We start from the raw sequence: 15,350 nt of genomic DNA, 5'->3' as shown, positions 1-15,350 counted from the left end.
TATAGCAGCAATGGTAGCTGTTTATTCGGGATTCTTTTGTCATGCTAAGCTAATCTACAGCCAACCACAGAGCTTATCGCAAAACAGCAAAGTTAGCTGTCTGATTACTGTCGTAATGCCAAGCTAATCTACAAGCATCAGCAAAAAAGCACCAAATATGTTTTTGTTAGCTTAACATAAAGACTGGAAATGGGAAAGGATCTATCTAACATCTACAAATGGACCCACCACAGCACTGGGCATGGGTAGACTTATCAAGAACATTCCTAGACTGTTTGATTTGATGTGCTGCAGTGACAAAGAAACGTGTTCATTCTAAGACCTGCTTGGTCTCGATGAGCAACACAGGACTGCCAACACATTTCTTCAGCACAGTTGTGTTTCCATCCTTTAAAAGGACTCTAGTGAGAACAGTAACCCAAACACTTCAACCAGATCTTCACTTTAAAATCAATTATTTAGCTTATGGGGATTTGCCTTGTGTCAGAAAAACTAATTGATAACCCACAATGAACCTGTGTAAACAGAAACCACAAACTGAGTACTACAGGTCAACACCACAGAGAGCGGAAGGGGTTGGTTAGAATGTGGAGGGAGTTTGTCATATGTGGTTACCATGGCAGCAGGTGTATGTGCTGCCAGGGATCTGTGCTAGTCCAAGTGAAGTCACAGAGGCCAACCCTGGCAGCCGCGCACATTCCTCCTCTCTGAAAAAAATGAAACATGTCCTGCAAACACAAACTCACTGACAGACACTCACTCATACATGCTTACAGAGAAAAGCTCACAATCACGTGACAGCTGTTTATTCTTCAGACAGCAACAAACATTTGTAAATGACACACACACACGACCAGATACAAGTTTCTGGTAAGTCAGGACACACCCACTGTCTTTGTCAAGCAACATGTCAGCTGGACCGAACACACTGTAATGATGCAGCACTGCTGCAGAAAACATGCTACAGAGCAACAGGCCAGACAAAAGACCAGAGCTACAATCCAAAGACAGTTACACTGAAATGTGCACATTTTTACCCCCAAACCAAGTCCATGACGATTAGCTGGTCTAGGTCAGTGGAATCACAGTTCATACAAATAAAGTTCATGACTGCATCACGATAACATCACAAACGACATTCCTGCACTGCCAGCAAAAAGAAAACAACAGACAAAAATGTTTTACGTTGTCTTGTTCTGACATTATTAAAGAAACATTCGTCGTCGTTCTCAGTCTACTGTGATTGGGTTGTGATTCATAGACAGTACCTGGTGTCACTACAAAGATGATAAATATTTTCTTATACAACTTTGATGTTTGTGCAACTCAATTAAGATAAGCTTAACTTAGCATAATGACAGGAAACTGAAATCAACAGCTACATTTGCTGTCTTTATGTTTGGTAATCGGCTGTACATTGGCTTAATTTCAGAGCATTGGTCAGACAAAACTTGAAATTTATAAAAGTATTTTTGAGGTTTTGGAAAGTTTTAATTTTTACAACATAAAAAGAGGAATTTGTGTTTGTGGGCCTTAAGCAAATCTTTTGTGCATCTTGTTAAGGTCTTATATAAAAAGGGAACATTGATAGGCTGATAAATGCAGCCAGTACCGATAGATCAGCAAATAGCTAATAACCGGTCATTAATATTGGCTCGCTGATAAATTGTTTAGGCTCTAATGGATATAGCCATCATAACATCACATTCACCTGGAACCTACACCTGTCTCTTACATACACTTTATGCTTTGGATTAATTTAGTATGTTATCTCCCAATGCTAACAGCAGCAGCTCGAAATATAAATAGAGTCATACCATGTGCATATGCTTTAGTGCAGTATGTTTGTAGTGCATTATTAATGTGGTGGAAATTCAGTGGTATTGGGATCAAATTCCATGTCATCCCAAAGAAGCAGTGTTTTTGAGCAAGGGATTCAAACTAGCAAGCACAGTGAGAAAATGGCCTTTGTTGTAACATTTAGGATCTGAATGTCTGTTGGTGTGTCTGTGCACTGCTCTCCAGGCTGAAGCCCAACACAGCAAAACAAGCTGACATGCAGTCTCTAGAGTTTTCAGATACATCCACCCTGAGGTTAACGCCACACACTACTGCGCTGACACTCAGACAAACACACACACACTGCAAACTACATCTGCCTGGATGACACTAATTTTCCTTCGCTCCTTTTTCAGTACCCTCCCTCACATTTATTTCTTGGCGCTTCGCTTTCTACAACGCGTCAAAACACACTGAGCAGTTTTCCGTGTGTGTATCTCAACATCCCTCTGCTCTCTTTGCTTCCTGACATTTCTTCTTCCTCTTTGTCCCTCTCTTTTTCACAGGGAAAAACCCAAAGACTGACAGTGACAGAAAGACAGCTGTGCATGTGTTTATGCGGATGGATGCATCAGAGAGCTTTAAACAGGAAGTGATTTGTAGATATAAACAACTCTCCTCTATCCTTGCCCACAGTCACCCTGCATGGCACCCACTCAACTTTAAACTACTCTGTGTTTTCACTTATTCAAATCCAAAATCCTCTCCACGCTCTAGCGTCTGCAGTTCCAGCACCAAAGACCTTGTCGACTTTGCAGTGAAGTTCACCGTTAAAATCCCATATTGGTCGCATTAACTCTGACAACAAATACGAGCACACTCTCACGTGCTTTAAGCAAATGCGTCTTTTTTCCAAGGTCATCATTTACTACCTTTAACTGATACAGACCCTTTATTCAGCTGCTCACTTCTACGCCTCTTTCTCTGATGTTTTAGCTCCTGTCTCTTTAAGACCTTTTGTAAAATTCTACTTTCCTCAGATTGGCCTGGAAGCCTTCTGATGTGCATCATGTGCACATCAGTGATGTGCACTCCTCGCTTGTGAGCTGTATTTCCCGTACTTACAACAAACTTGATTATAGCTCCTTATAAAATACATCCTCAAGTATCAGTCAAGTGATTGCTTCCTTTAAAAGGTTAAACTTCTGATTATAGTCAGATTATTCAAGTTAAACACGATCCATTAAATGTACATACACTAACCTACAAAGCCATGTGACCTTAATACTTTACCGTGACACACGTGGGACCTTTACTTTGTATAACCTTGTGAAATACAAAGAGAACTACACACCACATTGTTACAAGCAGCGTCGCAATAGCATAGCCAAAAATACCTTTTTTCCTTTCTTGTACAAAAAGCTCATTCTGATGCATGTTTGCAATTGACAGAAATCAATGTAGGCGCTCCATTTAATAATAAAAAATCCTTGTGCTGCTCAATGCCTACTAGCCTAGTTTAGCAAAATAGCTAAATGCATTCTCTATTACCTGTGACACTAGTAACATTTTATTTGATTGAGATGCCTTTAGATTATATATGTAAACTAACAGTTGTCAAAAGCTTCTTGCATCCACATTACCAACAATTATTCAACCAAAGAACTTCTATATAAAGAAAAGAAAAGCATGTCTTTTCCCCGGTTCAGGGGTTTTTGCACACTGCTCCTTGCCACAGCCTTCTGATCACATACTCTGACATGGCTAATGCAGACTGTCAATTAGTCTTTTTCCGCCTTGATTATTTTGCTGGAATGCTTTGGGCCATTTTCTTGATGAATGACCCATTTTCAGTCAGGCTTCAAACCCATATCCAACAACATGACATTCTACTGAAGAATGTCTCGATAAGCCTGATTCGTTGGTTCCTTTCATTATGCAAAGTCCTCAATGTTCTAATAGTTAATATCGGTCAATAATGTTAGTGTTAGAAAAAAGTTTCTTTTAGTTGGATGCAGTGTTGCCTTTTCACCAAATATGGTTATTTTAGTGGTAACAAAACAGCTCCACTGTTGGCTCATCTGTTTGGAGAATAGATTTCCAGAACGCTGAAACTGTCCAGAGGTAAAGTTGACACAGTAAGTGGACATTCCCAATAATGTTAACTCTATTAAATTTGCCTTTCATGTGTGAAGTATCCACGTGTATCAGATCAGGAAGACAGATGAGCAGATGTTGTGATGTTATGGTACCTAGCTTTTACCTGATCTATTTGTTTCACTGTGTTCAGAAGATACTCTATTTCTTGCCTCATAGTAGATAGATGGGCTTTCAGATAGATTTCAGAGATTGCTTTATAGCTTTCTCCAATAATGTGCTGAGACCAAAGTGCTCTCACTTTTCCTTTTCCCGACACTCTCTGAGATCCCATTCCCTCTTATATGGTTCATTTTTATAGGTACACCTTCATAAGACTAAATTAGCCTTCTTCTTCTGGCTATTGCAGGTGGCTCCCGAGCTCTTTTCTAACTGTTTTTGCATCAAGTGAAACCCCAGCTGTGTTGAGCAGGTAGCCATATAAGGCTAATGCAGGCTTTGGACCCTTGAATGTCTTCCCCTTGCTCGTTCTCCCATCTCTTCTTTACCATTTTAATTTTCGTTTATTGGTAAATGGACTAGTTCCTTAATAGTACTTCTCTTCTCTACTTGAGCACTCAATGTGTGTTATAGAACTTGCCTAATTCAACCATTTATACAAGCACATACAAGCTTTCTTTCACATGCATTCATACCCTGATCAACATATTGGAGAGCAACTTGGGCTTTAGTATCTTGTCTGGAAACTGGAGCAGCCAAAGACTGAACCATTAACCTTTTGATGAGTGGATGACCTCCTCTGCCTCCTGAGCTACAGCCACCACTATTGATCATTCAAATACCAATATATCGGCAAATGTATAGTATTGGCCTACTGATCAATCAGTCAGGCTCTAACAGTTACTTTTTGTACCTATGCTAATTCTCTTTGCATTCAGCTTTTTACTACTTCCTACAATTACATGGATCAGATTTTTTTAAATATTATAGAAATGGATCTGTTATTTTCACACAACACTGCGCTGTAAAGGCAGGCACCATAATACATTCTTCCTGTATTAGCTGTTTTTTTATTACTACAAAATTTCACGTTATACTCTGAGGTGAAGAGACATAACTTTTGCCGTCTCTCTATTTTTGAACCCTCCAAGGCCAAAAGACGCACAAGTGTGGAGAAATGATAACAATAACAAGTGTGTGTACAGAGCCACATGTGCTTTGTCTCTTTCGCTCTCACTCACACAAACTCCTGACCAGCAGCTGTGATGAGGTCTGTACTCGGAGAGATGTGGCACCAGTGGCTGAATGATACTGGAAGACAGAGGGCCCTTAGTGGTTAGCAACTGATCACACACAAAATCCACATAACCACAAGGGATGCTTTGTTATTACTCTTGACGGGTTTCCAGGAGTACAGTGCAAGCAAATCATTGTTCACATCTCGGCACAGCAGGGGGTGGCCGAAAATTAGAGTGAAGTCAGAACAATGATGCCTTGGAAAACAACAAAAATCAAAGTGGTGGCAAATGGAAGAAAGTTGCCGGGACTGGCAAGGTTAAGATGCAGAACAAGGAGAGCGGATTGCAGGAGGGCAAGAGGCAGACTGGGATAATGGATGAGAGCCACATTCCTGTGCACTTCTAAACCTTTATGTTTTCACCTCATTATGATTTTAAAAGGCTTTTAAAAGGAGACCTATTATTATTTCCAGCTCTATGTTTTTATTATGATACTCCAGCTACTCAAGTAGCTTTGCATAATTCAGCTTAAAAGAATCCTACTGACGCTTTATACAGTCCCTCGTTTTAACCTGACACAAGCCATTTTAGGCTCGTTTCACTGCTAATCATTTAGCATCAGACCTTTCCAGACAGCTATTATGTAGCAATTGTTGTTGTATATGGTTCAACTAATATCCCGGGTGTTCTCTTATCCAAGTTTGGGCCAGATAGAAACGTTAGTTTTCCTCTCTGCAGGACTGTCTAATCCCTGCAATGCTGGCCAGTAACAACGTTGGCTACTTCACATCTCAGTCAATTCACCATGGCTGAACTCAGGCCATCCACAGGACAGCACACTCACTGGGGATGTTACATTTCATGATGTTCCCCAAATATTTGTCACAAAGTATAAAGTATTACTTACACGGTCGGAATCTATGATAAACACTTCTTGATGAATATCTTCAGATGTAGAAAATCAGAAAGCCAGCCAAAGGGTCTTTACAAACATTGACATAACTGGGTGTCATTACTGCCGACGTGAATTATAATTTTACTGAATGTACGTTTACCCTTAGCCAGCAGTTTTAAATTTCCCTCAGTGTCGCCTGCTCTGGCCCCTGGAAGACAATTGACTATGGTTGCTGGAGTCTCCAGCTTCGCATGTCTCAGAACAGAATCGCCAATTACCAGAGTTTGATTCCCGACGGGTGTGTCGCAGAGTGGGGAAAAGCGGTTAGACACATGAACAGGTTGGGGGTGTACCTGGGGCTTCTGTTTAAGACTATGCTTCCTCCTCACCATCACCCAGCCATCCTGTTTCCCCGGCTGCTCAGGGTCCTTCCGGAGCCTACGCTACCTTTGGATGCACCGGCTACAGAGGCCTGGGTAGCTACAGGTTCTTCAAGGGTACGAAGCCGAGTCTCCAATGCAGTAATCCTGGCCTCCAGAGCTCGAATAGCATAGTGGTTACATTATTTGTTTCAGACAGAGCCAGATGAATATATCTCCATCAAGTTGCTTGTGAAAAAGAATTAGATAATGCATTAATTCCTGTCTCACTTCTTAAACATCTGTGATGTTTAGGAAACTCGATGGCTCCTGGAAACGCTGCTGCAATTTTAATTTTAGTCAACTTGTGAGGCATCAAGGCTCTACGCTCAAAACACTACAGCAACAGAGATGGAGAGAGATGGTGTCCTTCAGCACTCCAGCAGTGAGCAGTCAGCCAACACGCAGGCCTGTCAGGGAGACATCCAACCAAGCCTTCCCCTGAGCTCGATCCTGAAAACCTGTGTGTCTGCGTGTGTGTGAGTCTGCGTGTGTTTGTTTTCATTCACTGCTAATCCTACACCCCACTCCCCAGCCTGACTGGCATGTCTACCACAGAGTGCATGTTTTGCCTTCTGGTCTGTTACACAGTAATGTCGTAAGCTAATTTCTGATGGTTTGCTAGGGAAAATTGATATTACAGCCTGAGCCTAATGTGTTTAACTTGATTGAGATTAACGTCCCCTTTGCTCACTCTTTATACGTGATGAAGCAGCGTCTGGCAGCTGCCTCAGCAACTACAACCTGAATTATAACTCATGAATGAGCCTGAATGATGAGGTGGGAACAGTTTAAGACTTTCAAGTTTTGCTGTGTATTCAGGCGTCTTTCTGCTGATTCTTTTTTTGAAAGATACTCTGGTCTTCAACCAATTTTGTTACTTAATTTGTATTAGCGAGAAAAAAATTTAAGCGAATGAACTAACAAGCAAGTTTGTGCATTTTAAACCAGCTCACATTGCTCTTACTACACTCTTCTCTGTGCCCCTCCACCCTTAAAAAGCAACAGAGGGCTTTTCTCTGAGGCCCTACACATACAATTATTTGCTTATTAAACTGGAAAAGGAGGACAAGCTATTTCTGGCAACAGGGGTCAAGAGGTGACTGGCTGCTGGAAGGTTTTCAGGGTTTGGATGGGCGTGAAACTCTCCCAGATAGATTGTGAGGGGAAAAGATGAACAACAGCGGTTCAGAGGTAACAGACATACACTTGTGTAATCCTGTCAGCCATGACTCCAAAACATTTGATCACCAGAGATCCCAACACTTGTTGTAGTTGCTTAATAAAAATGTTGTTGCAAATGTGCATGAGTTCTCGAGGTCTGCTAATAAGGTTGCTGTTCTTTGAGAACAGGTTCAGTACTGACAGATTACCAGGAACTGCGACACAGACTAGAACAACACGATTTTTTTGACTGGATAAAAATTGGACCAAAAAACTCAAGAATACCCAGGTCCAAAACAAACATTTGTCCAGTGACTTGTTTTGCAGGTCATACCTGTCACCATCTCCCCTCACTCCCTGTCTGTACTCAGTGTTCTCACACATATCTAGAGTGACGCCACAAACTCCTCCTGTGCAGCCGAATATTGTTTGGAACCCATGGGCATTACTTTATATTCTAGTGGACACAGCAAATTTTTCAAACATATTAAATATGTAAGGTACGGAGAAAGGTGACAGATTTAATGAAAGTGTTACGATACTAATGTTTCCGTGTACATATATACATATAATTTCATATAAGAGCCATTTGATGAATTCAACGCCCTTTAAAGCTTCTTAGAGGAGAACAAACTGATATAATGATCTCTGCTGTTAGCTACATTTAAGGTCCTGAGCTAAAAGCTAAAAGGTGCAACTGCTGCATCAGTGCAAAAGTTTGGACAAGGAGTGACTTAGGTGTGTGTGTGTGTGTGTGTGTGTGTGTGTGTGTGTGTGTGTGTGTGTGTGTGTGTGTGTGTGTGTGTGTGTGTGTGTGTGTGTGTTTTGATGTGGTGTTCTGCAATAACAGGGGTGTGTGTACCCACAGACATGTAACTTGTGTGGGTGTTGCAGGCACGTGAGCATTTGTTGTCATGGTAATGTGAGATGTGAAGGAAGCAGCCGCGTCCTTTCACTTCACTTTCACTGAAGGTAAAGGGTAACATATTTCAAGTAAAAAGCTCTGTTGGTTTCATCTCAAGAGATCCCAGTTTGTGTGTGTAGACGGAGGGAAAATGTGTGACTCCTTCACTTTGAACACTATGTCACTCCTGCTTTGTATTTATAAATTAAAAGTGCAATCCTACTAGAAAATGATGCATAAATCAGACTTTATCAGTTTTTACATCTCTTTGTATGTTTGAGTCTCTCTGTGGTGGTTTTGAGCTTTGAGGTCAGCTTTAGTGTCTCTGTGGTTGTTTTGTTCATCTTCTTTTAAACTTTGACGAACTTGTAACTTAAAAAACATCAGAGCAGTCATTTCAAATTTCTTAAGACGCTTTAGTTCTTAATGAATCTGGTTGCTGGTGGGGATGATTTCCTAAGAAGTAACACAACAACCCCCACATTCAATTAATTCACAATAACTGTCATTGTCCATATAGTTATAGCCACATATTTCTATATGGTTTCACTACACCAAAAGGTAAGACTATAGCTTTGATATTAACAAACTTTCTTATTATCAGAGGATGTGAAAGGTCTTTTCCTCCTAAACACAGGTCAACAATGAGCAGTGCATCACAGTCACTTTATGAATCAGGGAAAGTTGGGGTTTTCGGTGGATCATAATCCAATTTGTTTTTGATTGTTAGCAGTAATTGACATCCTGACACATTTCCATTAATTACAGTGGCTGTCACCGACATCACGCTTCTCATCCGTCCATCTTTTTATCTACTTCCTCTGCCGGCAGCTGTCAAAGGACTCTGTGTTCAGCTGGGTCACCCAGATGGGGCTGACTCTCTCTGCCTGTGTACACCCCTGATGAGGGCCAGAAACGTCACCATCCCATGTGACTTGACTGCTGACATGAAATATGGGAATGACCTGATAGCATCAGATGGGAAGCGGACTCAGAAGGTCATAAACCTCAGTGTTTGCCTCTAATGTGAAGGAAGGACTACAGCACAAACATCACAATATAGAAACTGGGAGCAAAATTTTGTCTTCACAAACTGAAAGCACTCACAGTTACAGAAAAAACTAATAATAACTAATATATTACACTGTCTGAGACGCGCATAAAGATGTTGATTTAGGGGCGTCGATGTAATGTGCATATATATCTCCACATTTAGTCCACAGTTAGAGAAGCCCTAGCACTGAAAAAGGGTAACTGACCTGCTGCAAGCACATGCTGCAAGAAACAGTGAAATTATAGGATTTATTTTGGGGGGGGGGGGGCTTTCTTGAGACACAACACTGGAGAGTAAGACAGGAACAGACAGAGGTAAATGACCCCAAGGCAGATTTGAACCCAGACCTCACAACAGCAATAGCCTAAAAGTATATGAGTCACCTGCCCACCCAGGTGGGCTACACCAGTGATACACAAACTACGAAATTTTAGTGACGTTTGATCTCATTTATTCATTTCTTGCATTGTGAATTTTTCATACAGGCAGGAGAAGAAGCTTAAACTTTGTAATGTCCTCCTGATTGCCACACTCCTTTTGTCCTCTGGGGTAAAAAATGACCCCAGGACAACAGGAGGGTTAAAATTGTACTTAAGTAGCTCGGTACCTGGAGTTTTATTAACATACACTGCTGCTACAAGTCAAGTGACATGTGAGCCGAGGTGGAGAGGATCCTGCTGAGCAGATATGTTAGACATCCCTCAAACACGATCCTCCTCACTCAGCTCCTTGTGAAAGTTTAGTGACCTGCAACCCGAGCACAGGTGAGGCTGGAGCAGCATGTCAGAGGTCAGGGGGCCAGCAGGTGAGGGGTCGTTCCAGCGTAAGCCGAGGTGAGTTTGAGTTTAGAGACGAGGGTGAACCAGGTAACATTTATTTACAGTGTGAGCCAGGATGGAAGTACGCATAGTGCAGGGAAGCACAGTGAAGAAGATCTTATCAGAGCATTTCATCCATAAACAACTCGCATTCTTTCACCCTTGCTGTGCACGATCCTCTCCCTGCAGCTGGCTCAGAACTGTGCACATTTTGCTCAGCTCATTTGTTTGTTCAAATGATAAAGACACAAACTGTGGACTTATCTTTTAGGTACATGTTACCTAAAAGATAAAATACACTACAGGCATTATAAGCTGGAAGTGTGCTATGACATGCGTGGGTGCTGGCATGCATTCGCGCCATGAAAATTCTTGGATGGCACTGGGAAGGTGCAGTGGTCCGTGAACCCTGGCGTCACAGGGACTGGAAAGTCAAAACATTTAAAAGCAAGCTGTGACATTTTATTCCCAAAATTTTCGTCCCTGCAGCTTCACTGGCTTCCTCCTGAGGAGGCGTGTCACTTGTTGAGCCATTTCCCAACCGTGAATGAATCAAAGTGGATCCAACGGATCCAGTGTTTGGCGTTCGGGCTCATGTTCTCATGACTTAACGGGAAAACTGAGCCAGAACAACAAGTAATAAATGAATAAATAAACAGTGTGGCAGGCTGGGTTGGCGTTACACTACCTTAATGATGCTGCTCCGGCGAGGTGCCGCCTTCACCGACTCCAGCAGGATGGTATCAGTGTCCTGGCCGCCGCCGCCGCCGGGGAGGATGACACCGCTGCGCCGACCGCGGGGCGCTCTCTGTGGAATATAGTCGGGCGCTTCGTCGCTGCACAGCCCATCTCCACATCCATCACGCTCAGACATGTCGACGAGGATACGGAGGAGTTGATTTAAAAGTAATTTGAGAGGGAAAATTAATCAACTCGTCGGATCTGACCCGAATAAAGTTTGCCTCTGCTGTGCCTGGATGCCATTTAAAGATGAAACGAGTCCTGTCTTCAGCACCGACAGCAGCAGCAGCTCTGTCCGCCTGGAGGAAACTAAGCACCCCGGTTTCCTTGATTGTGAGCAGACTCTCTCAGTCGCTGAGCACAAATCCGCGCTGACTTCAGGCTGTTAGTCGGAGCTGATCTCCACAGTCCATGTCCGCTCCAATCAGAGCATCACATGCGCGCGCAGACACACTTGGATGAAAGCTGAACTGATGCGTCCCCCGGAGACGCGCAACAAGTCCTCTCCGTCTCCCGTCCGCCTCCTCTGCTGCTCGAACAGCGGGACTACATGGGAGCGCGCGTAAAGCTTCGGGGAGCGCCTTTTCTTTCTTCCTTTCTTTTTTTTCTGCTGCTGAAGAGAAAATGTTGGAGGACACTTCAGAGTAGAGCCTGCGTGGCTGCGCAGCTCCCCTGCCTTCTTCCCACAGCGCGAGGACGTCAAAGTGCGGAGAGGAGCAAACCTAAGCCTCCTGGCAGCGCGTCGCTCTCACTGAAACAGCCGCTCCGGCTGTGCTGGCTGCACTCAGACCAACAAGAGCCCACTTTTGACGAGGACGCGGAACACAACTGACAGTCGCGCCGCCTCTCGCCCGCGAACCCCTCCCTTCACCGCTTCCACCCAGCTCCTCCCACACGCCGGCCAAAAAGCACGAATGACGCGCGGAGCAGCCAGTGCGCGCGGCGGCTGGGGAGATCCGAGCCACTCAGAGCCTCCGATAGGTGGACGACCGAGTTCACGGGACCGAGAGAGACTCCTAACACTTCGTGGGGAGGAGCTGACAGGACATTATGTGGGCTAATGTATTGGTTGTATTTCCCAGCTGAGCCTAAATTTAAACCATTTTATCCGCACAGAGTTAGCAAATCATGTCCGATGTGCTGAAATGGATCATATATTTGATTCTAATTAAGCTCAGCTCCTGGATTAGAGGAGGAACAGATTTTACGCATTCAGTTTAGGCAGGTTTTCAGTGTAAATGAATGCTTTTATCAAAATGTTGTTTCTGGTGTTTTTCTTCGCTTACCTCAAAACTAGATGCAAGCAGAGCAAAAGAAAAGTGATGTGCTGACTCTGACTATAGTCTGATGTTTTATTGGCAAAGAATTCATAAATAAACTGGCCAAACAATAACAATGAATAATAAAAGTAACATTTAGGTTCAGGTCTGATATGACGGGAAAAAAAGCCTTTATACCTAATGCTGTTAGACATCCCAGGTTACACATATAAGTCCCAAATATTGTAGAACATAGCCTGAAAACCAGATAATGAAACTAAAAAAAATCCACTGAGCCTCTCACATCGAATCTGAACTTCTTTTTTTAGTGTAAAACATATTTTTGACCCACTGAGAGGAATGCGGAGAAATGGGAATTTCCCATCAAAACAAGCCATTTCATCAAACTACCCAGGAGGACCAACCCGTCTTCTGGGTTTCATGGTCAGGCAACTGAGAACTGAGACAGATGTGCTTCAAGCCTGACCTATGACCTCTGACCTTTTCAGTGGATGCTGATTTAGAGTGACAGGCAACCAGTAATGACTAGTGCAGAGGTGCAATAAAAGTGTGTTACATTATTCATTCATTACAGCAGCAGCCTCTTCCAGGGAGGTCAGAGATCAGGGTCAAGAGGCAGCAACAGGGATTTACTGCTCTCTCAGTGACGTATAAACAGGGTGAACTGATGCAGACAGATGCCACAAAGTATTGGGAAAGACGGATGCAAAACACCCATCCATTTATTGTCTCGGGCGAGGTAAACCCCGGACAGCTGACAGCCTAACACACACGTCCTTGGACTGTGGAAGGAAGCCGGAACCCCAGCCAACCACATTATTCAAAGCAGGTGACAGGTGCTGACCATCTGATTTAGATACTACAGACAGAAATCATCAAGTTGGAAGCTTAAAGAAAGGGTAGAATTTATCTGGGAGAAAAATTAACAAGTCTTCATTTCATTAAAAACAAAAGGTATGATCAGTGTCTACATAATTCATCCTCTGGGGAACAAGAATATCTGAGACATCTCAGGGCTCTCACTGCCTCGACATTTTATTAATAACCTAACATAAACCACCATGAGGTGCTGAAGAAAAGTCAGGAGATCCTCATAATCCATAGGATTCATCCTCTGGGGAACGTGGCTATCATGTCATTAAAAGCAGCACTGCTAAGCAAAGGGATTATCATCATACATCGAAAGTGTTTGCTCGTCGTTTCCTTTTTTACCTACCACGTGGAAAATCCCTGGTTCAATCCTGGTAGGAGACACAAATCTCTCTGGAGTTGTGGCAGGAAGGCTATCTGGTGTAAAAAAAAAAAAGAAAAAAAATCTGTTGGTTCAAACATGTGAAGCTACCTGCTGTGAGTAAGGGAGCAGCTGAAAGTCACTTTATCGGATTCATCCTCTGGGAGTCATGAATATATGTGTTAAGTGTCATGGCAGTCAACTCCAAATACTTTCAAAAATTATTTTTAATTCGAACTCATCATGAAATCCAAACAGTCTTATTCGAGGAGCCTAAAAATCCCAGTTTAAATAATAAATAATGTGAAATTTGACTGCGTTTAAACAGGTGTGACTGTGAGCCTCTGCCATTATATATCAACAATATTCCTGTTTAAGCAGATCCTGCAGAGAGAGTATACTTACAATGCTCATGTGAAATAATATACCTTTATGCCACAAAGCCAACATGAAAGAGTCCTAAATCCCAGCTGAACTTCAGCACCTTTCTCATGTAGTGGAAACACTTTGAAGCTGGTCGAGATTTGGCTTAAACTCACTGAATCCCCTGAATTATTATTTGAAGGTGTTCCCAACTGAGTAGATATGAATGTGTGTGTGTGTGTATGGCTGGACCTTTAGCCACACAGCTGTGGAATTTGGTCAGTGGGTGAGGCCTATTAGTGCATAAAGCTGGCCAGTGGCACCTCGCTGCTAGTAAGTATGCAAGCTGGTTTGTTCGGAGAAAGAAGGAATTCATTTGTTTATATTTTCCCATAAAAGGAGAGGAGGCACAGATTGTTGCCTTGTAGTTTCCAGGTTTCATGAAAACTAAGCCCATCCCAAGGAAGCTGATGACTTTTAAAGAAAACATTATTATATATCAACAAATTTTATTTGTTATATACTCAAATGCCACATAAAACTGCCACTTTGTATTCATTTTCATCATGAACAGCAACGTAAAGGTATATCACATGAAAAGAGTACAACCAGACATTTACCACACCTCCATCCATCCATTTGCTTCCGCTTATCCTTTTTTCAGGGTCGCGGGGGGCGCTGAAGCTTATCCCAGCTGTCATAGGGCGAGAGGCGGGGTACACCCTGGACAGGTCGCCAGTCTGTCGCAGGGCTAACACACAGAGACAGACAATCACACTCACATTCACTCCCGCATTCACATCTATGGGCAATTTAGATTTTCAATTAACCTATCCCCACAAAGTGCATGTCTTTGGACTGTGGGAGGAAGCCGGAGTACCCGGGGAGAACCCACGCAAACACGGGGAGAACATGCAAACTCCACACAGAAAGATGGTGTGGAGATGGTGGAATTGAACTCACATTTACCACACCTTCAAATCTATTTATAGTAGTATAAGGTGTATGAGATTAGGCCTATTAGGCCTATTTAAACTATGAATTCTCCAACATATCAGATGCTGCCTGAACATATTGTGACACCAGCTGTCTGAAAATTGCAGATTCCAAAGTAGACGTTTGATCTGGATAATGATCTTAAGCTGACCAGCAAATCCACCAAGGAATGGCTCAGAAAGAACAAGTGGAGGCTTAATGAATGGCCTCGATTTTAATACTGTTGAAATGTCACGGGTGACTTTAAATAGCTGTGATTTTGACAGGAGCCTATCATATGTGTTGCAGCAGTGGTGCTATGGGTGAGCTCTGAGGGTCAGGGCCATCGAAAAAGTTAGCTGAATTCATACAATCATATTTTCACAAACATA

General features: G+C 42.7%; 1 protein-coding gene across 1 annotated transcript in view; it reads right to left on the bottom strand.

The window, feature by feature from the left end:
* The window catches only part of plcl1 (phospholipase C like 1), a 135,548-nt gene extending 123,586 nt beyond the window's left edge, over positions 1–11,962 (bottom strand). The window contains exon 1 of the mRNA XM_086266754.1: positions 11,057–11,962. Within this exon, the coding sequence (XP_086122880.1) occupies positions 11,057–11,242 (186 nt within the window). The 5' untranslated portion in view covers positions 11,243–11,962. The remainder of the gene's footprint in view (positions 1–11,056) is intronic.
* Positions 11,963–15,350: the final 3,388 nt, after the last annotated feature.

The sequence above is a fragment of the Aulonocara sp. 'chitande type north' Nkhata Bay genome, linkage group LG16, assembly GCF_057382095.1.
Source record: "Aulonocara sp. 'chitande type north' Nkhata Bay isolate Kocher_YH1m ecotype deep benthic linkage group LG16, A_spYH_male_GT1.1, whole genome shotgun sequence".
NCBI lineage: Eukaryota > Metazoa > Chordata > Actinopteri > Cichliformes > Cichlidae > Aulonocara > Aulonocara sp. 'chitande type north' Nkhata Bay.
Note: the sequence above shows the minus strand (reverse complement) of the source record. Positions and strands in the feature narration are given on the sequence as shown.